The following is a 20,898-nucleotide window of genomic DNA, read 5'->3' as shown; positions in this document are numbered from 1 at the left end:
AAAATACGAGATAGGTACAGAGAGTATGCACAAAGAATGGTTACAGTAGTAGTGTGGTATTTGGGAACAAATCTCGCAAATAAGACGTCTCGTGAATATCCAAGATTGTTTGCCGCTGGTCCGTTGTCCTTCCAGCTGACCGATCAGTATGGTGCATTTCCTACGCCCTTCAGGTCGTCGTCATCGTCATCGAGTTCGATGCTCGCCAGGAAGCCTGTAAAGTCAGGCTTCTTGACTTTCTTTCCAAGCTTGTCGGCATCAGTGCCTCGTCCCCTTGATATGCTACGATGGTTCAGGCTACGTGCTGCTCCAGAAGAACGATTGATGCTGTTGCTTCTCCCCTTGCGACCGGCGACGCTGCCGTTTCCATTGGTATGACCATTGGAAGGCGCGGTCTTTGGTCGAACGCCATCTTTGCCACCATTCGGAGGGGAACCGGAAAGGTCACGAAGAGAGTCGGGGATTGGGGGCACAGGAGGGACGGTCCCGGAGAATGCACGCTCGTGTTCACGTGAAGCGTGTGTAGATGGCGAAGGTGGGCTAGAAGGTGAAGTAGGTCGGTTTCCGTGGCTTTGCGCCGTACCAGGTCGAGGAGTGAGGGTGGCCGCAGGTGTCGTGGGTGAGGCAACTCTCTGTGAATTCTCCTGGCCACGCTGAGCCTGGCTATGATCTGTGGTGATGAAGGACGAGTCGGACAGACTATGTACACTGACCATGGATTCGGAAGCAGATGACTCGGAATTGGGAGAGGACGCAGTTCGACGGTGTCGGCTTGGGCCACGGATCGAGTAGGATGTTCTTGGGGCCGTGCCGGTAAGCACGCGCTTGAGATCGTCCACGCGAACTGCAGACTGGAGTGAGGATGTGCTGCCAGGAGAGCGTGAAGGACTCTGGTTACGATGAGGCGATGCAACCCGGCCAACGAGTCCATAAGCTGTTGAAGGGGGCCGGCTCGTGGCGCGACGGGGAGAAGGAGCAGGCGAGTTGCCCGCACTGTCGAGCGTGCCGTTGGGGATATAAACGCCGAGGTAGTTATTCTTGCGATGAGTGGAAGCATTCGTACGCGATCCGGTCATAGAGGCGGTGGTGGAGTCCTTCGTGTTGTTCACGATGCAGCTGTCCCGGGTCCAGTCGGCCAGGAGCTCGTCTTTGACCTTATAGGAAAGTTGCGGTGGCGCGCTGAAGGTTTGGGTGCGGATGATTGGTGTAGTTATGGACAATGAACGGCCAGGAGATCCTGGTGGACTTGTTGGTGGAGAGTGAAGAGAGGACGAATAGCCTTCGGCGATATTGTCGACAAGCGCGTCACGGTTGTCAAATGGCTTGAGCGCCTCGGTTTGGACAACGTCTGATGGGATCCGGAATGAGTCTGGGTGGGGTGTATCGATTCTGCTTAATGGTAGGGGCGGCACACGAATGTTGCTGACCCATAGCCCCTTCTCATTTCTCCTAGAAATCTCATGGTGTAGAGCCCTTCCAACTGATGAGGTCTCGAAGTCTAGAGCCATGCTGAGGGCCCATAGGTAGCCATGGACCAGACTACCAATCCTGACCTTCGCGCCGGGGTTATCAACGGTGGCAATATCTTCTTGTAACCGTAGTATCATCGGCAAACCACTTCGTACTGCGTTCAAGCCAAGCTTATTGATGAGAGTCGTCAAAAGTAGGTGAAGCAGAAGATAGTCGGGTTCAGACTCGGTAAACTGAAGAGCGTTTTCGTAGACAGCAAGATGCAGTAGGGGTAAGAATGTGTTCTTTCCTCGCTTCGAAGGCTTTTCTCTGTGAGAAGCATTCGAGACTGCTCTTCGGGCCAGCCCATTCTTGTCGTTTTCCTTCTCCTTTTTCCGATAGTCTTCAACGAGCTTTAGGTCTTCCTTCTTCTTCTCTAAATTGAGCCAGGTGATTAAGGCGTCAACATAAGCCTTCCTCACTCTGCCACTTGGATCGCGTAGGAGCCATTGCGTGCCCTCCCAAACCCCAACACCCACTGAGCTTCGAGATACGGAAGCAGATGAGCCGTCTGGGCGACGAGTGTTTGCCGTGGTAATAATATTCTTGACCGCATCTAAAGCCAATAGACGTGCCGTCTCAAATGAGAAGAACCTATCCACGTGTGCGGGCTTCTCCTGTAGGCTGGCGGAACTCGCGACAGCGTTGATAGCACCAGCAGGATCCTCAATCGTGTCGACGGTCGATACTCCCGATAGCGGCGATGGCTTCAGTCGTCTCATAACAGCAGCCACCATGTCAGATATCTGATCTGTGTAGTAGACATGTGTAGCCAAGCTCGCCATGCACGTCTTCAAAGTGTCAAGTAGTTGCACTCGGGTCTGCGACGGCTCCTTTACGGGCTCAATGACGACACCCTCCGACTTCTCAGATCCCTTATCTTGAAGATCACTGGCCGAGTTGACTGGATTCGTCTGTTGATGATGGGGCATGATTGAGGTTCCGGTACCCCCAAGTTGAAGGAGTAGTAATGCGTGAGAAATGATGCCCAATAGCACATCCATAATACTCAGTCCAATGAAATTAATAGTCGAGCTCAAAAGATACTCGATTATGCCCGCAAGGACCAATTGCCTCCCCAAGTCGTCCTCGACGATAGGGCTACGCACCAGCGTCTCCATGGCGCTCACGAGTATGGCGTAACGGTCTTGAACTGGTGCCCAACCGCATATCAAGGCCAGGAGTGTGGTCGACCAGTTTCCATTCGCTCGTCCGTAGCTGTCGAACTGCAATTGCTTTACATTGCTTCCAATGAACTGAAGTACTGCAGAAGTCGCCAATCGAAGCTGTCCGCGGTTGACGCCCATGAAGATGCTCCTGAGCGCCTGGAGCGCAACAACACCAACCTCCTCTTCAGCAAGTTTGTCGGCATCTTCCGTTGTCCCGGAGGCGGCGACGGGGTCTCCCTCCCCTTCTTCATTTGTCCGCACTGTCGAAACGCTTTGTCGCCGCCTTAACGCTGTTTCTTTGTCGTGCTCCTCCTTGTCGTGCTCGCGATATTCGAGTCGCTTTAGGTGCTCGCCATCCTCCGAGTGAATGTTGAACAGTATGACAGGTATGATTACAGCCAACTGGCGTCCGGTCTCCGATCCGAGAGATTCCGAAGAAGCGACAGCCTTCAGCGCCTGAAGTCCCGCTTTGCGGAATCTGATGGCAACAGGCCAGCTAATGGGTGCTTTCGGGTTCTTGAGTCCCTCCTTCGACGCGAATTGAGCATAGAGTTGTACAATTTCTTCATACTGCGCGATGTAATCCTGATCTGCGGCGAGGTTGGCAGGGTCTTGGTGCGCGCAAAGGGTCTCGAAGGTTGGCACGGATTCCTCTACCATTGTCACATCGTTGGACTTGAGAATTGTACTGAGGATGCGCAAAACAGCGCCGGCGTAAAGAGGGAGGTCACGGGGGCATTTTTCGATGAGCGACTTGAGGATCTCGAGGGTAACCTGTACGTTGCTTCACCGGCGTCAGCGGGCCATCGGGCAAGATAAAGTTCAATACATACCCTATGCGACCCTTCCAGACATCGGCGGTCGTGCGCTTGTCCAGGAAATCGCCGACCTTCTGCAACTTGCTGCGTCGCGTGCTCGCATAGTAGAGCAGGTAGCTCAGCTCGGAAGAGTTGGCCTTGACCTCGACATTGTTCTTCTGGAATTTGGGATAACACTTGAGGACCAGCACCTGGTGTTTAGGGCGACAGGCCTGTCGTGCTGCGTTCATTGGAACCGCGAAAGCCGAAGCCTAAGGTAGTGCGAGCGATGGAGAGGACCGGGATACGTGGTGGTCGTGAGGAAGTAATGCTAGGTTGTTGTTGTGAAGGAGGGTAATCCTACTCGTTGATGACAGAGGGCTGGGCGGCGGCGGAACAGCGGCGGGCGTGGGGGGTTCAATAGATGGAATAAATACAGTCTTTAGCATTAGACAGCGACGACGATGAGGATGAGAATAATGAAGATGAATGAGGTGAAGGCGATGGGGTATGAATTAACACGAGTTCCGGATCATCGTCATGGTACTGGTAGGGTAGGTGGTAGGTACATGCATGGGTTGGGCAAGGTGGTCTCTCTCGCGCTCTCTCTCTCTCTCTCTCTTTCTCGCTCTCGCACTCGTCAGCCCTGTCAAACGTGTGCCAAGCCATTGGTCCCTGAGGCACATTACTTCCCACTGTGTTCCTAGCTATGTACGCACTACACGCCGTAGTTGGTTATAGATTGCATCCTTGTGCAACATTTCGTCATCGTCAAAGTGCCGCAACCAGACATTGTGCCCACAATGCAACTTTTTTACTCGTATCATCTCCATACTCAAGAAAAAGAACCTCATCTCAACAAATTCAATTATTGACGTTTCTGGCCGTTGTGCAACTTCACACCTGCTCTTCCATACCCTTAAGGAGTATATGTCGGCCAACACCTGTCTCCATTAGATGGCCCAGCAGCAACTAAAGTCAGGCTCCATAATGCGCATTCTCCCTGAGGGCAACTTTGTGATTGGAAAATTCGAACTGTCGAGTTATGTAATCTTGAGGCATTCACATTAACTTGTTATCAAAACACCACTAATCACCACTAAATATAGGACAAGACTTCTGCACGCAGATAAATGTGTTTCGACGGACAGCTACAATCAAAGTCTATTATTTCACTGTATTAGTAGATAGGAAGGGACCTTCCTATTCGGGACTGTCAAATCTTTTTCGAGGGTACCAACGGAAAGATGGAAAGGTATTCGATTATAGCATGGATTAATTATGAAACACTTAAAAGTATCATGTCGACTAATACATTGCAAGATTATCAATCTCCAATAGCATATCTTTCACTAGCAAATTAGGGATTAAGAGTATATAGCCATATGAACTCCATACAATAGATCCCTGGGTACTTACTTCTAAGGTAAATCATAGGGACCGAAAAGAGGGTCGGGGTTGAGGAGCTTTTGAACCCCTTAAGATGGAAACATCAAACACCAAATCTAATCAAGCACAACAAAAGTCACTCGCTATTGTTTCCGTAAGAATTTCTTTTGTACATCTTCGCCCATCCACTCCATCTCAAAACCCTTTACCATGGCAGTGGGTTGCTTCGAATTTTAGGTTATAGAGGAACCCAAGGAACAGGCGTGTGCACCCCTCCGATTGGTTGCTACTTGCTTTAAGCTCAGAGATAAGCAATTCCGAGCCATCGTGTCGGAGCCCCTTCTACGTTTTACTCTTCTATTTTGATCGCTTTACGCACTTAGAGCTTTCAATTCTCTTTTTCCTTGCGAAAACATGCTCCCCCAATGATCTAACGAGTGTATTGCTCTCGAGTCATTTTGCTAAATCATCCAATTGCAAGTAGTCCAAATCTATGTTCCCCTCAATTGCACCTCTAGCATCGCCACCCGCGGTTATCATCTCCCGCACCGTATGAGGGAGGTACTCGTACCGTTACATCCTGGCCGTATTTACTCATTAAAATGTACGAGAGGGGTTGTTCCACGAGGATCTGGACGCAATTCGTTCTCCACCCCCGCATCTTAGCTTCTCCTGAACTTATGTTTTGGCCTACTTATGTAGCTCGACAGTCGCGCCCTTTAGCATTTATGTCTGCGTCGTTGTTCTAGGTGCAGCCTGTTGGGTAGTAGCTCTTGTACGCAGCTTATAGTACACCACACTTTCACCATGACAAAAACAAGTGGATACAACATTGCCGTAGGCCTCATCGTGGCTGTCGGTAGCTTTACCTATGGCTTTGGTACTGTTATCTTCATCTTCACATCTTTTTTGTACTAACGAACTCGCAGGGTTTGCTTCGTTTGCTACCAGCATTGGGCAGCCAGGCTTCTTCGCGTACTTCGGCCTTTCCTTGACTGGACCAAATGCTGCCTATACGAATCATATCATAGGAGCCGTCAATGCGTTGTTCTTCTTTGGAGCCTGCGTCGGAGCCATTGGAGGCGGGCCAACAGCTGACAAAATTGGACGAAAGCAGTCCCTCTTCACGGCTTCCTTGATCGCTATCATCGGAGGTGCTCTTACGGCTGGAAGCGTCCACGTTGCCATGCTCATCGTGGTTCGCATTCTCCAGGGCATTGGATTAGGAGCACTGGCAACCCTGGTACCAATATATCTCTCCGAGGCGTCGACTCCGTCGAAACGAGGAATGCTGACGGGTCTTCATGGATTCTTCTTGGTGTCTGGATACAACGTGTCCGCATGGGTGGGTTTTGGTTGCTTCTTCTCCGACAATCTTACGTTCGGGTGGAGAGGTCCAATAGCTTTCACCTGCATTCCTCCTCTCATCCTTTTCATCGGCTGCTTCTGGATTCCAGAATCCCCTCGATGGCTACTGACAAAGAATCGTGTTGAAGAAGCATGGGCCGTTCTCAGCAAACTACACCATGATCCCAATGATCCAGACGGCGTAGCGGCGCACGAGGAGTTCTACCAAATGCGAAAACAGATCGAGCTCGAATCAGTCAATCCCACGGGCTACAAGGCCATCTTCAGCACGCCGGCGTATCGGAAAAGGGTCTTCCTTTCTTGTTTCGTTCAATACGCGGCGAATGCCACTGGTGGTCTGGTGATAAACTACTACTCTGTGATCATCTATGAGAATTTGGGCTTGCACACTTATCTACCGCTGCTCATGTACTGTATCTATACATTGATTGGCGCACTTGGTAACCTCTTCTCCCTCCTTACCATCGACAAGACCGGCCGGCGACCAGTAAGTCCAATGCCCCAATTCATTGCATCAAACAAGCCTAACTCCATACTAGGCCCTACTCACAGGCTTCACCGGTTGCTTAGTCTGCGTAGTAATCGAAGCCGCGATGGTAGGCGCATACGTCCAAACACCCACCCCCAACATCGCCGGCCAAAAGGTCGCCATAGTCGCCATCATGTTCTTCGTATTCTTCTACGGCCTCTTCATCGACGCCGCATCCTTCATCTACAGCGCCGAGATCCTGCCCACCAACATCCGCTCCTCGGGCGTCGCAATGGCGACATTCACTTACTTTGCGGCATGCATCACGTTCGTCACACCAGGCGCCACGGCAATCGCCAACATCGGCTACAAGTATTTCGTTAGTAGGTCATCCCTCTTCACTCCAATAAACGTTGGTATTCTCGCACAGTGACAAACCACTAACCGGCGTTTGCAGTCTTCGCGTGCCTCACAGTCGTCTCCATCGCCGTCATCTACTTTATGTATCCAGAAACAAAGGGCAAATCATTAGAGGAGCTCGCGGAGCTTTTCGGAGATCCCGTCGTCGTGCATCTTACCAACGCCACCGACGAGGAGAAGCAGAAAATGGACATGCAGATCAAGAACGAACTGATCGCAGAGCACCAAAAGGGAGTCGTCACTTGATCTGCTATTGTTTGTTCGTTTGGTTTGTAGACCCTCTTCTAGTTAGTTCGTGAATAGATCGTTCGCGATGTGAAGTGTGCCGTGAATGCACAATGTGAATTGCGCGCGCTTGCGTTCGCTCAAAGGCCTCATGACGCTTAAGCATCATCTCAAGATCGCGGAACCGCCTCTCAATACCGGATAAACCCAGGATATAAGTACCCTCTCCTCCCCCTTCTCCAGAACCACACAACTCAACTCCCAAAATCTCCACCTCGAAAAACTCATCCAACACATCGATGTCCGGTCCTCTCAACAAACTCGACATCAAAACATAACTTAAAATATCCTGGCACATGCTTTCCAAAAGGATCCTCTGACATAGTTATGTCTTTTCCCCTCCTCTCGACAAACTCGACGTCAAAAAATCTGACACTTTCCCGGAATATGCTTTCCAAAAGGTCTCCTGGCATAAAGCCATGTGTTTTCCCCTCCTCTCGACAATCTCGACGTCAAAAAATCACAGACTTTACCGGTCTATGCTTTCCAAAAGATATCCTGGTACAAATTATGTGCTTTCCCCTCCTCCCTCGCCTTTTCCAGGAACTCCGCCCGACTGACATGAATGCTATTCATGAGCGCCCGTCTCGCGCTCGTCAACGTGACAGTCCAAGGTGTCATGTCTGTCTGCGCTGAGTGGACTTCAGAAAACACCACAACGCTTTCCAAATTACGGAAAATGCTTTCCAAAGAATCTCCTGGCACAAAGCCATGTCCTTTCCCCTCCTCCCTCGCCTTTTGCTAGGGAACTCCGCACGACTGCTATGGAGAATCGCTCATGAGCGCCCGTCTTGCGCTCCTCAACGTTGCAGAAGAAGATCTCATGTGTGTGTGCGCTGAGTGAACTTCGAAAAACATCACACAAAGCTTCCTACGTCACAAACCATGCTTTCTAAAGAATCTTTGGCACAAAGCCATGTCCTTCCCCCTCCTCTCTCCCTTTTCCAGAAACTCCGTCCCACTGCCATGGATAATGTTCATGAGCACCAGTCTAGCGCTCGAAAACATGGCAGAAAAAGATTTGATGTGTGTGTGCCCTGGGCGGATTTTAAAACACGTCATTTTCCCATTTGATGAGCGCTCGTCTCGCGCTTGTCAACGTGGCAGAAGAAAGTCTGATGTGTCTGCGCTGAGCGGATTTCAAAGACAGTCATGTTCCCGTCCGATTAGTTGTCCATCCAACATCTCACTCTGGCCATCGTCATGAGAAATTGCGGTGCTGACTGACTATGTCTATCGCGAGAATCCCTGGGGAGGAAAAACTCCACTTGACAAATCTCTGACCAGTTCGATGTATGGGTTCGAAAAACTATCTTGGTCAATAGTTTCATGCGGTTTCCTGTCTTCTCTGGGAGAATTGTCGCATGGATGGCCAACCGAAGGTTTACGAGTGGGTATGTGTGGAAATGCCAACCAGATCGCCCCCATGAGAAGCTCCGGTCCATGAAAAACATGTCTTGCGAGATCAAGGAAGCAAGCAATCGGTGCCATGGGGGAAGGAAACCAGTGTCTGTTTCACTGTCAAAACAGAGCTGGAATAACGAAATGTTGCTCTCGAAAGCATTGGGACAAAACAGTCGAAAAGAAGACAGGCAAACTTCCACATGTGGTCCAAACATGCACACGCTCAAGTGCCATGTCTGTGGTTTTTCCCAAAGGCTAAGTGCATGGGCCTAATGCCCCGGCATATCGACGAAAACGATAGCGATGATGTCTGGTCTGGACAACGTTCACTAATCATAAACACTTCGGCACCATATACGTGATGGCGAGCAGCCGAGCTCCCGTCGTGAGAAACCAATTCGCACTTGATCAAAACGATGATTGAGAATCTGTATGTCCTGCTTCTGAAAAAGCATGCAAGGAGTGGCTTTTCCGAAAAAAGCTATGTACAACGACAGAACGACTAGGGAGGAGTACGCATGTGGCGCAGGAAAGAAACTGCCGGAACACCTTGTGTCATGTTCTGGGAAGTCAGATGAGTTTTGCTTTTAGTAGCAAAACAATACTAGCATGGTGGGAGGACGAGTGGCGCGGAGTCGTACGACAAATACGTTCAATTTATGGTGGCCGTCAGTTTGATGATTTGCTATACGTGAATATTAAAGAGGTATCTATTCTCAGGCATGAGCCGGGGAGGAGGCCGTCCGTCCCATACATTTCTCCTCACTTGATGTGTGGTCGCGGACCAAAAGTATTATCATAAACACGTGCGAAAGCCAAGTATGTGTCCTGTTTGACTCCATGAACTCAAAAAAAAAGCTAGAGTTCCGATTCAATTTGAATGGCTGGAGGAGATCGCCTTTTCTTCATACACGAGATGGACCGCCCCAAATTGGCGATCAACTCGCACAGGGGACGGGAATATATGAAAGTTTGTTTTATGGGCTTCCGAAATTCGACTCGGACAACTCATGCTGAGGGATCTTCCACAATCAGCTCCGTCCCCACTTGCTGGACGCGATTTAGAAACGGCCTTCAAAGTCTCAATCGCTAGACTTCATGTCGTGGCTGGGAGATTTTGCCCACGATAGACATGATCTGCTATATGTGCTTCCAAATATATGGTTAAGGACATCTTGTGCGTGGTGCATCCAAATGGCCGAGTCCACCGAATCGAAGACACTATGCCACAGGCAGATGTCTACCGCCTTAGAATGAAATCAGACAGTTTCAAGACATCAAAATACTATTTGACCATGAGTCAAGCCTGGACTGCTCGTTCCAGATCCCGTCTACAAGAAACATGTTTCGGATCGAATCGAGTCTTTCATCTGTCTATCACGAGCGATAAAAATCAGACGCTTGCAGCGAGTATGTGGAGAGAATCCTCTTTCCAAGCGCCAAAAACATAGATCTTCCGCCAATTGTTGGCCGAGAAGGTACCCGTGATAAAGACTCTGTGCCATCATATTATGTTTGTGCCTTTTCATGAGCTCCAAGCCCACGGATGGCAGCAAGAGAAGTTGGAGTGAAGATCCCATGATCTTTGTGGGGAGCCTGGCGAAGCAACCGGATTGCCGCATGTAGGAGGAGGCGTTTATATGCGTACACCGTGAGTCAAAATAGGTCAGTATTATACCAATGGTACTGGACGATCCTTTCTCATAGATTCGGTTGTATGACTCAAGCTGTCCGGTCGGCACAAAATTTGGAAAGACATGCCATGTCAGGTTATGAATCCTTCAAACAGCAAAGGAATTGATTTATGTCCTGGCTTGGGATGTCAACTGGGCATGGAGTCAAACGCGTCCCAAAGGATGTCCTAAAGAAGCTTGGAGTAAGGAACTATGCAGCTAAGTCAATGCCGTACGACTGCTACTGGGAATGCAATGACCCTGCGTTCCGCGAGCGAGAGACAAATCTGATATGGACAAGAGAGTTCACTTCACAATCTCCACACCAGAATGGAAGAATTCCGTACTTCTGGTGATTGATACCTGCAAGTATACCTTCAACGCTCCCAGCCAGGTTGTCTCTCTTGCCAGAGAGGCTTTAGCAAATTTCTCGGTTCTCCCGGCTGCCATGTTCCTTGTTGAGAACGAATTTAACAGCCCGTCCTTCATAAAACCTTCCCATGCTCAACCCACTGGTCCATGAGGAGAGAAACCCTTTCGGTCCAACATTAGGGTCGACACGCACATGTTGATTGAACGAGAATGATCCTAAGAAGCACTTACTACCAAGCTATGATCAAAGCTATGGATTGCGCTTCCTATGCTGTCAATCGATTGGTAGTTCTTCAACAGACTTGTACGAGGGCGGCCGTACATATAAGCGACCAGTCCAGTTGATATCACATTTCGTCGTGCTGGACATGTCGAGTTCGACATCTTTTAGTTGTCTAACATTTCGAAAATGCCAGGTCCATGAGCCCAATCTGCTGTATCTGCATACCAAAAGGATGGATCCCATGATTCGATGCATATCCGGCTGCAATAGCGCATAACGTTGACTTCGGTGGCATTGCCAATCAATATCTACGCATTACCTATGAGGCAGAGTTTGCGGTTGTGGAACTTCGCAGGCACTCTGATTCACCAAAGAGCGGTCCTTTACTCGAAGATTGAATGGACATGCGCAATGGCTCCCAGCTCGCACATAGTGTCGCAATAAAAGCAGAGACATGACTGCAACTATGTGGAGTGCGATTCCCAAACACCGCGGCATCTAAGATTGTAATTCGGGTGGCATTCACATCAATAATGCGGGACTGAAATTACTATGACCCTCGAATCCACATGTAACTGCTACTAGATGCTGGATCGCGTTCTTCCTATCCATCCATCATGAATAAAAGACATTGAGGGCTTTGATCAATGACGCGGACCAACAGGCGGATGTCGACGACTTCAGCGACGTTGCCAATGAATCTACCTCCTATCTGTGCCACATGGTGGCCGCATTCGATAAGTTCGTGGCCAACAACAGTAAGTCGTACAGCAAAGTTGGCGCCAAACGTAGCTTCATTTGGTCGAGGGTTATGCTACAAAGAGACCTAATGTCGTCATGCGTCGTCCATCCAAACAGACAGGTGCATCGTATCAGGGATACAATGCCCCAGGCGAATGTATATCGCCTTAGATTAGCGGCTAGTAACAAGGCGAATTCTATATACGCATATGCGGCTGATCGCCACGCCAAGGATCTCCATACGATGGATGGGGGAGCAGACCGCATGCGCATAAATTCCAAGACCGTGCGGACGCTCAATCTGTGTTCTATCCTTCCAATTTTTGAATTTATGACGCCAATCCACAGAGTCAAACTCAAGGTGAAGCGACCCGATAAGCGGAAGGGTGGGGACGCAAAGTCCGACAGTGAGAGCAGGTATATGATATGGCAGAGGACGTGCTGAGTTCATCGTCCGACCTCGGCCACAGCGGCTACACGGCCAAAGAGCTACAGGACAAGAAGCAGAAAATACGGCTCGAGTATGTGAAGAAGCGGAATCCAGTGCTCGAAGCGTTGAACGGTCTCTTCAATGCTGGTCATTGCGGCGCTTTCCTCCACAAGATTATACTGCACGGAGAGCACCACGTTCAAGGGGATCCAAAGTCAGCATATGGTACGAGACGAAACGGTACCAGGTCTATGTGCATATCAAGTCGACTAAGACTGAACGCAATCGCGCGGAGAAGTCGGCTACTATTGCTAAGGGCGTGGCACCCCTGAAAATATATATAAAACGCCACTTCAGAGGAAGAATAGAAGAGGCAGACAAGCCCGCCCTGGCATGGCCATGCCATCGGAGACATGGCAGTCCCTACATAGGAGCGTCATGCATCATCTAAGAAGGATTGAACTCCGATATGTGCCGAGAGAAGGTGCTGCAGAATTCGACAGGATGAGGAGCCTTTCACCCTTGACAACATTCGCGAGTTATTCGATCCTACAAGCAAAAGGCATGTTCGTGCTGCTGCCAACAATTTCAGCTGGATCATTTGCTGAAAAGATTCTTGATCACTGGCCATACTCAAGAAAACCCAAGAAGATGACCGTTGTCAAGAAGGCTTCCGATCAGAAGGCCACCGCCAGAAAGAAGAGTGGCCCCGCTATCGACCCGCCCAAGGATAACATGACAACACATCTCATGACGGCGACCTGGTTTGATACTTGGATGGCTTACGCTAATCAACATTTCCACGATACTTCCGCCATCGACGTACTAGAGTTAGATGGCTCCACAACGCATAATGCCTCAATCAAGTTTGCCTGAAGTGTCTAGCGATGGCTTCATGAAGCGGCATTAGCGAGTGATCAAATATCCAAACTCGTCTGGACCTTATGTTAGCTACAATTTAGTGTAGAGTTTCAGACTATTGAAAGCATGAAGTAGCTCGTTATTCAAAGTCTCATTTCGAATCTCCCATCGGTGTGGCGCAAAAACGGTCGTTTGCTAGGTCAAATGCCTCCCCCGGTGGCCAGAGCCCGTCTTCACAATTCTTATAACTGGAGCATCGTTATTGAATATTGGCCTCATACTTTGAGGAAATTTCAGTACTTTCGATTGTGAGAACAACATCTCTCATGTGATCATCTATGGATAAACCCGGCTTGGTCGGGTATGACCTCTTGGAACAAAACCAGATGCAGCTGCAATCATGGACCAGTTTCGATTTTGGAAGCACCAATATCTCGTTAGAATCATCTTGCTGTGTTCCGGGTAGCGATTATCTGTGTTAGAAATCCTAGTCGTTATGCAAATATCACAGGGATGATGCATTCTACATTACCAACGACCTGATCTGAATACGCAGAAATTTGATGACGAGTTTTCGGTTCCCAAAAAGAATGGTAGAGAAGCGAAAGAACTCATCTGTAGATCGACACCGACTTTGATCGTATCATGGGTTGGCCAGTTGAATCTAACTGCACTTCAATGTTTTCAATGTTTTTCGAAAGGCTCGAGTACATGTTCACGCAGAAGATGGATTGGTGGTGAGAATCTACAGTCATGACCTCAAATGTGCACAACGAGGCTTCTTTGTAAACTACTATTAAGCTTATTGCATCAAACATGGGTAAAAAAATACTACAGTTTCATTCTACCAGAGCTTTAGGACGACCAGGATGATCGATGTGCTTAATGTTGGCACTGTTGGCGCTAGAACTATCATCCAGTGAACGAGTCTACAGGGGGAGAAGAAAGAGCAAATAACTATTGTTGGGGAATTGATAGTATTGTAAAGATATCAAACCCCCAGACACTTGGTTTTCTATGGTTTCCGCAACGGAACGACATCTGGTATTTGAAAATGTGAAACTAAGAAACAACGCCCTAGAAGCCCAGTGCTAAACCAATCTCTCACGACTGCCTTGCCTCCCTGATTTTGTCCAAGAGTTCCCACGACTGTGGCCGCGCCTCAGGATCTAGTTGCAAGCACTCCCAGACGAGTTCGAATAGATTCACTGAGTATGTTTTAGAAATAGGTTTGAATGCGATTTTCTTTAACAACTTCGTCCGTTTAGTAGAATTACCCCAGCGGGGAAATCCAGGATCGTCGACTACATTGCATAAACAGTATATCAGTAGTCCAAGCTGGTAGACATCGCTGCGAAAGGAGAACATCGGCGCTTCCGGGGGTAAGAAATCATTGTCTGTATTATGGTTCTCATGACCTTCCTTGGGATCCTCCCGCATGTTGCGCGCATGTTGCGACTCGGTAATGGACATTTCGAAATCGCCTAGAACAATTCGTGGATAGGCGGAGGTTATGGGAGCGCCATCAGCAGACTTGCTGGAGAGGAACACGTTGCCGGGTTTGATGTTGAGGTGAACTATCCGTCCATCTGTGCCTTGCGATCTGTGACATTCTGTCAGGGCTGCAGCTATGGACTCGAAGACGTGCCAGACGAACTCTTCAGGGGGTATGTACTCGGACATGCTCTGTTCCTCGATGAACTCAGCCAACGTTCCTCTGTCGCAATATTCCAGAAATATACTAACGTCTTCTCCTGCATTGATCTTGTGGTCATACATTTTGATGATGTTGTTATGACTTAGCTGCCCTAAAGCAATGATCTCCTGTCGCACCCCGCCAGAGTCGTAGACAGGGTCGGCATTCTTCAGCACACATGGCTCTCCTGTTTCGAGGCGTTCGGCGAGCCATACGCCATATTTCGTAGAATTCCACGAGTATTCAGCCGAGAGTTTTCGAACGGTAATCCACATTGTACTTCGTGTGGCTGTATCGACGATGTAGACAAGCGTATAGTGTAACATAGAGTTCATCGAATGGTAAATATATAGTACTGCCGACTGGCTAGAAGTTTGGCTGTGTACAATGCCGTCCGATCATTGTGTATACTGATGTGGACTGACAATGATATTGTGTGAACTTTGTTCGTGATGTTCTAGTCTGTAGTCTGTAACTTTCGTCTATTATGATTTGAGAAAACGGGATGGAACAAGCAAACCTGGGAAATGAAAGTGTTGGAGCGACGGAACATTGACAGAGAAGCAAAAATGAGTGTAGGTGTTGCTGCGAGTGGAGTGCATCATGAAGGGTCAGTGGTATCCGTTGTCGCTCAATCAAGACTCGAAGTGACTACCACGGGCGACTTAGGCCAGATTGTCACGATGATTATCAAGTAACCTGCGCTCTGGGAATGTTGACTCTGCATTCCCGATTGCCGACAAGCCTGAAATATTTCACTTCACGTGCCCAGCATTGCCTCCATAGAATTTCGATTGCGATCATTTCGTATTATTCTACATTGTGCACTGAGTCTCCTTGTTTAATTGCGCCGACGCAATGTGCATCCAGGGAACTGTCGACCGACAAAAGTATATCTCTTCAATGTAGTTATATGAGAAAGTTTCGGCCTGACCTTCGGTGTCTTGCTCTATCTCGGACGATGCACGCTTCTTCTAGCACGGTTCAGCGTGAGATGGGTGATGTTCGGATCGAGCCGTGAATGAACTCTCGTTGAATAAGGAACTGTTTCGCTAAGAATGTAAACGACTTCATTCACATTCACAATGTCGTGTCGATCATCTGATTGGATTAGAAATTCGGGAGTTAGCGATGCCTAACTTCTTTCACGAATGCAAGAATGGGGTTCTAAGTATGAAAAACAACAGCCAAGACCGCAACACGTAGCTTGAACAAACAAGGACCGCTGCACTCTTCCAATGAGGCAGCAATTGGCGGTATAGCATGGAATGTGAAGGGTCTAGATTCAATGTTTGATGTCATTGCCCGATGTGATGAACAATAAATTGGATGTCTCGCGGTATCTGCTTAATCTGGTAACTGACCCAGATTCATGTCTTGATTTTACTGCCAGAAGACTTTCCTGTGATCAACGAGTCGAGAGGCTGCGAAATGTGCCTAGGGCTGCAAGTCAAATCAAAAGAATCTCATTATTGGAATATTGAAGAGCAGTAGCACATCTAGCCCAGATATTCACTGTGCAAAAGCATTGTTGTCTTTGGTAGTACAAGGTTGTGATCAAGCCCCAAAAAGGACTAGGCCCATCTCTAATTCACATGTGGAGTACTCCGCCTGAATGCCATCCATATTCCCAAAACGTTCTCAGAGCTCGTCAATTTTAGATCGGAAACGGAGATGCTAGTGCTATGAAGCATCTCAGCTCCTATCGGAGACTTTTCCATTGCCTGCATTCTCTAGGCTGCATCACCTGAACTGTTCAGACGCGCCACAAAATGAAGGGGCGCGAAAGCTGAAAGCTGATCACCGCCAAACCCGTTCAAAGGCTTTTGGCCATGGGATCCTGGCCTATGGGCTTTGATGCACCTTGAGCTGGATGATAAAGATGCAGCAGAACACGGAGTGGTATTCAGCCCTTAGCTGATTGGCTACGAGGTGGTTCTCTCGCATAAACCCGTCTTTGCCCTATGCAATAACGTTTACACCAATACCTTCAAGCTTCAAGCTCCAAACGATAACTGAGAGACTTTGACCTGAACTTCCCAAATGCTCTCGCAGAGTCTCAAAAACTGTGTTTGCGAAAGTTTGCGAAACGATATTGGCAAGATCTAGATTCTCGTATGCAGAGGCGACATCCCGGCCCGTGACAGCCACAATGTCTTGAACCTGCAACCACCAAGATGTGATTTACGCTGGAGCTGACCGGTCATCAGAACAATAGAAACGCGATATCTACCCCTCATGTGAAAGAATACTGAAGTTTTATTGAACATGTCTGCTTCTGCTCCGCATGTTTTGGCGGAGGTGGCTGCTATTGTGGTGACACTGTTTCTAAACGCTCATTGGTAGTGCAAGACGTTCTTCGTTCAGCTATGGCGATGTCAGCTTCCCCAATCGTCGACCACAAGTCTGGGCGGCCGCTCACAAAGGCAACCATATTGATTTTGAAGAGCAAGATGAAGATATAAATGTGCCCTTTCTCGCGCTCATCGTCTGTCGTTCAAACTGCTTGATCGTATAGATACGACATCCAGAAATAAATACTTCAACTCATACCAACTTGCTTTCCCCAAATCATTTTCAACAGCTGTATCATCATGGCACCTCGTTGTCACGCTGAGCATCCGTGCCTAGTGCCCCCTCACCCAGATCTCATTGCACGCACCAAGGCCGAAGCGTCTCTGAAGGTTCAGGGTGTTGGAAATGATGCTTCTTTCCGAGCCCAGACTCGGAAGTTCATCGCCGGAGAACGCAGGTTCCCTGGTCAGAACGATGGAACCATCTTCCCCAAAACCCATTACAAGACGCCGACTTCAGTCATGGCCATGAGCCAAGCTGCCGCCGATCGTGCCCCGCTCCGGGGTGCCCTCAAGTACGTGCAAGAAAGAATTCCGTGGGAAGTGATGCTAATGTCCTACACAGGGTTGCCATCGTCCTAGCCGAGTTCTCGGACGTCAAGATGGCGGCGGGCACCAAGCAGCGCTTCCAGGACTTGTTCTTTTCCAAGGGAAAGGTTCCCACCGGATCTGTCACTGAGTACTTCTCGGAGGTCTCCAATGGCAAGATCTCCTTGACAGGAGAGGTCGTTGGTCCTTTCACCCTCAGCAAACCAATGTCGTACTACTCCAACGGCAGTAAGTCATCCACCCATATGATCTAGCGTGTGCTTTTCTGACTGGTGTAGATTACGGCTACGGTTGGCCCGAGCCAAATTCTCAAACCATGGCGAACGAGGCACTCGATAAGGCTATCGGCCAAATCAACTTTGCCCCCTATGATAACGACGGTAACGGTTATGTGAGTGTTAATTGACTGCTCAATTGCGTAACCGGATTTATTGACGCTGGATAGGTTGACGCCTATGTTGTTGTTCATGCCGGAAGGGCTGCAGACGAGACAGGCAACAAGAACGATATCTGGAGTATCAAGTGGACTCTTCCCAACGAACGTCAAGTCAATGGTAATTATCGGTCTATCCTTATGATTGTTCTTTACTTATTTGTAATTGCAGGCGTAAAGGTTTACGGCTTCTTGTCTGTCGCCGAGGATGCAAAATGCGGTGTTTGCGCACATGAAATCGGCCACTTGGGTAAGCTAGGCTCGCATTGTATTGGGAAATTGTACTTACCACAATATAGTATTCGGATGGCCTGATCTATATGATACTGATTACAGCTCTGCTGGTATTGGCAGCTGGTGTCTCATGAGCTTTGGCTCTTGGGGTGGTGGAGGTTACCGCCCTGTCCACCCATCTGCCTGTAAGTTCCGAACGTATCGGAATCCAATATTTAAATCTCTGACATGTCAAATACAGGGTGCAAGGCGTCTCAAGGCTGGATCGAAACCGTCAACGAAACCGAGAACCGGCAGGTTACTCTGAAGGATGTGAAGTCCGGTTTGAAGACTCATCGTCTGTGGAAGAACGGCGACGCCAGCAGCAAAGAATACTTCCTCATTGAAAACAGACAGCTGACCGGCTTTGATGGATCTCTTCCCGGAGCCGGCTTGCTCGTCTGGCATATCGATGACAACCAGTGGTCAAACACCGATGAGAATCGCCCCTGGGTCAAGATCCTTCAGGCCGATGGCCTCGACCAGCTCAAGGCCAACAATGGCGGCGGTGATGCTGGCGACCCATTCCCGGGTATTGCGAACAATGTCAGCTTTACTGCCACTTCCAATCCCAATAGCAAGGACTATGCGGGAAATGATACATTCGTCTCGATTACGAATATCCCTCAGCCTTCTGAGACCATCACGTTCAACATCACCGTCAAGCCAGTTGACCAGCCACCTACTGGAGACTTCGACAGCAAGCAATGGTACAGGTTGAAGAACACCTACAATCCAAACAGCTACTCGCTTGCCGTCATCAACGACGGTGGTTCCAACAGCACTGGTCGCATCCAGATGCAGCGTGACTCGAACGATCCAAGCCAATTCTGGCAGATCAAGTCCAACAGCGACGGCACGTACTTCATTCGCAATCTCTTCCTCGGCGCGAATCGCCGCCTCGATGTGTATGGTGATGATAAGACCAAGCCAGTTGTCGGGGACGCAGCTGGTAGCTGGGGAGAGTATTGGACCATCAAGCCATGGGGTGATGGGACATGGTACTTCTGGAACGGATACAGCGGCCAGAATCTCTATCTCGACACAATGGAAGGCAGCGAGAGGGTTGCCCTGAACGGAAGAAATGAGGGCAGGCCCACGCAGAGGTGGACTGCGAAGGCCATTCGCCAAATCACGGAGACTGGGTTTTGATGGGCTCGCTTGAACTAGTTTATTTCGTGACGCTGCGTGGGGTCTATCTGGCACAGATTGAGCACATGTTCTTCGAATATCTCTTTGATAGCTTATGATTTGTTCGTCTGCGAGCAAGATGACCATAACCCAATTCCGGCTTCTTATTCAAACCTCTTTCCTCATTAGTGCTTCTCTCGTTTCCTGTTAGGTGATATGAGGCAGATCTTACATGGTGCCACAAATGAGGTAACCGCTCTTGGATTCATGGCGATCTCTCCTCTAAACGACATGAGTCGGTTTGAGCTGGTAGCCTCATTGGTACATGATTGGAAGGGCGAATCTTCGGGCTGATAAGCGAATCATTGGAGGAGGGGTAGCTCATCACCAGAATTGGCTCGGTCGCCTTTCATGCACGAAACTCTTGCCAGAACTGCAATCATCCATGACATCGATACACATCGCTCTATTCGTCAAGTTTCGAACGGTCTCTATCAGAAGCAATGCAGTCTTGATCTTTGTTCTGGAGGATAAATGAGATGAGAGGAGTGCATGTCACGTGTCAACCCGGCCTGTGCGTCTTTAGAAATCTACTTGCACTTGTGTTGATTGATTATGCTTCCTACACTGTTGTTAATCCGTCAAGAAAAATGGCAGATTACGATGCTAAGCGTCATTAATCGATCTGAATACATCAATGATACGACGGACGAACTTCCTGAATTAATCAAGCGGACATATACTCGCATACGATTGCAGACGGGCTGCAGGTGAGCGGTGGCATGCAGTTTTGCCTTGGCGGGGTGGAGGCCCTTCTTTAGTCTGCCGCTACGAACGAGTATCGTCGGCGGTTTAGGATGATGAAATTCTTCTGAAAGACGCCACCGAGACTGTCAAAGGCTCAATTACAGAGACCATCTCAACGGCTTATTAGTGCGCCGTCAATTGAAGCCCCCTCTCCGGATTTCAGGGTCTGGTGCGGACGACAGCGTTGCAACAGAGTGAACAAGGCTGCGGAAATCCATGAGACGGAATCGAACTCTTTGTTCATTCTATTCCACACTACCATGTGTCGCTAATGCAGGATTTCTCACTCCGCCACATGACTATCATCTTTCTGCAAGTGAGCAGGGACTAGTGGAACACGCTCCACCAAGGGATACAGTGTTGTCCTGAATAGCCTGAGTGCTTGTTCTCTTTTGAAGCCTAGGGGCACATACGTTCGCTGGATTGGTGCCGAATCGATGCCACAATCAAGGTGTCTGAAGAGTATCACGCATTGCGGTACTCAACGCTGGCGGTTACAGCGGTCCGGCATTGAGGGTAATCGTTTATTCCCACGGGCTATCGGG

General features: G+C 49.0%; 6 protein-coding genes across 6 annotated transcripts; 4 read left to right on the top strand and 2 right to left on the bottom strand.

The window, feature by feature from the left end:
• Window positions 1-70: 70 nt before the first annotated feature.
• BU24DRAFT_207615 (uncharacterized protein) lies at window positions 71-3,809 on the bottom strand. The gene is made up of 2 exons (XM_033521897.1): window positions 3,512-3,809; window positions 71-3,462 (listed from the first exon to the last, which is right to left on the bottom strand). The coding sequence occupies exons 1-2, from the start codon at window positions 3,724-3,726 to the stop codon at window positions 144-146; spliced, it is 3,534 nt and encodes a 1,177-aa protein (XP_033385011.1). The 5' UTR covers window positions 3,727-3,809; the 3' UTR covers window positions 71-143.
• Window positions 3,810-5,671: 1,862 nt separating this feature from the next.
• Window positions 5,672-7,367, top strand: BU24DRAFT_481283 (general substrate transporter; the record flags this gene model as incomplete). Its single annotated transcript, XM_033533164.1, has 4 exons — window positions 5,672-5,744; window positions 5,794-6,719; window positions 6,772-7,084; window positions 7,159-7,367. The coding sequence occupies 4 exons, from the start codon at window positions 5,672-5,674 to the stop codon at window positions 7,365-7,367; spliced, it is 1,521 nt and encodes a 506-aa protein (XP_033385010.1).
• A 4,878-nt stretch (window positions 7,368-12,245) lies between these two features.
• On the top strand, window positions 12,246-13,125 carry BU24DRAFT_409751 (uncharacterized protein; the record flags this gene model as incomplete). The annotated part of the gene is made up of 2 exons (XM_033525942.1): window positions 12,246-12,474; window positions 12,566-13,125. 2 exons carry the CDS (start codon window positions 12,246-12,248, stop codon window positions 13,123-13,125), a joined length of 789 nt encoding a protein of 262 aa, XP_033385009.1.
• A 1,062-nt stretch (window positions 13,126-14,187) lies between these two features.
• On the bottom strand, window positions 14,188-15,081 carry BU24DRAFT_481279 (kinase-like protein; the record flags this gene model as incomplete). The annotated part of the gene is made up of 1 exon (XM_033533163.1): window positions 14,188-15,081. The coding sequence occupies one exon, from the start codon at window positions 15,079-15,081 to the stop codon at window positions 14,215-14,217; it is 867 nt and encodes a 288-aa protein (XP_033385008.1). The 3' UTR covers window positions 14,188-14,214.
• Window positions 15,082-17,128: 2,047 nt separating this feature from the next.
• Window positions 17,129-17,920, top strand: BU24DRAFT_423046 (uncharacterized protein). The gene has a single exon (XM_033528136.1). It carries the CDS (start codon window positions 17,401-17,403, stop codon window positions 17,740-17,742), a length of 342 nt encoding a protein of 113 aa, XP_033385007.1. The 5' UTR covers window positions 17,129-17,400; the 3' UTR covers window positions 17,743-17,920.
• Window positions 17,321-19,690, top strand: BU24DRAFT_423045 (M6 metalloprotease). Its single transcript, XM_033528135.1, has 6 exons — window positions 17,321-17,937; window positions 17,988-18,100; window positions 18,155-18,263; window positions 18,315-18,392; window positions 18,442-18,561; window positions 18,618-19,690. Exons 1-6 carry the CDS (start codon window positions 17,763-17,765, stop codon window positions 19,565-19,567), a joined length of 1,545 nt encoding a protein of 514 aa, XP_033385006.1. The 5' UTR covers window positions 17,321-17,762; the 3' UTR covers window positions 19,568-19,690.
• The last annotated feature ends 1,208 nt before the right edge of the window (window positions 19,691-20,898 follow it).

The sequence above is a fragment of the Aaosphaeria arxii genome, assembly GCF_010015735.1.
Source record: "Aaosphaeria arxii CBS 175.79 unplaced genomic scaffold BU24scaffold_4, whole genome shotgun sequence".
NCBI lineage: Eukaryota > Fungi > Ascomycota > Dothideomycetes > Pleosporales > Aaosphaeria > Aaosphaeria arxii.
Note: the sequence above shows the minus strand (reverse complement) of the source record. Positions and strands in the feature narration are given on the sequence as shown.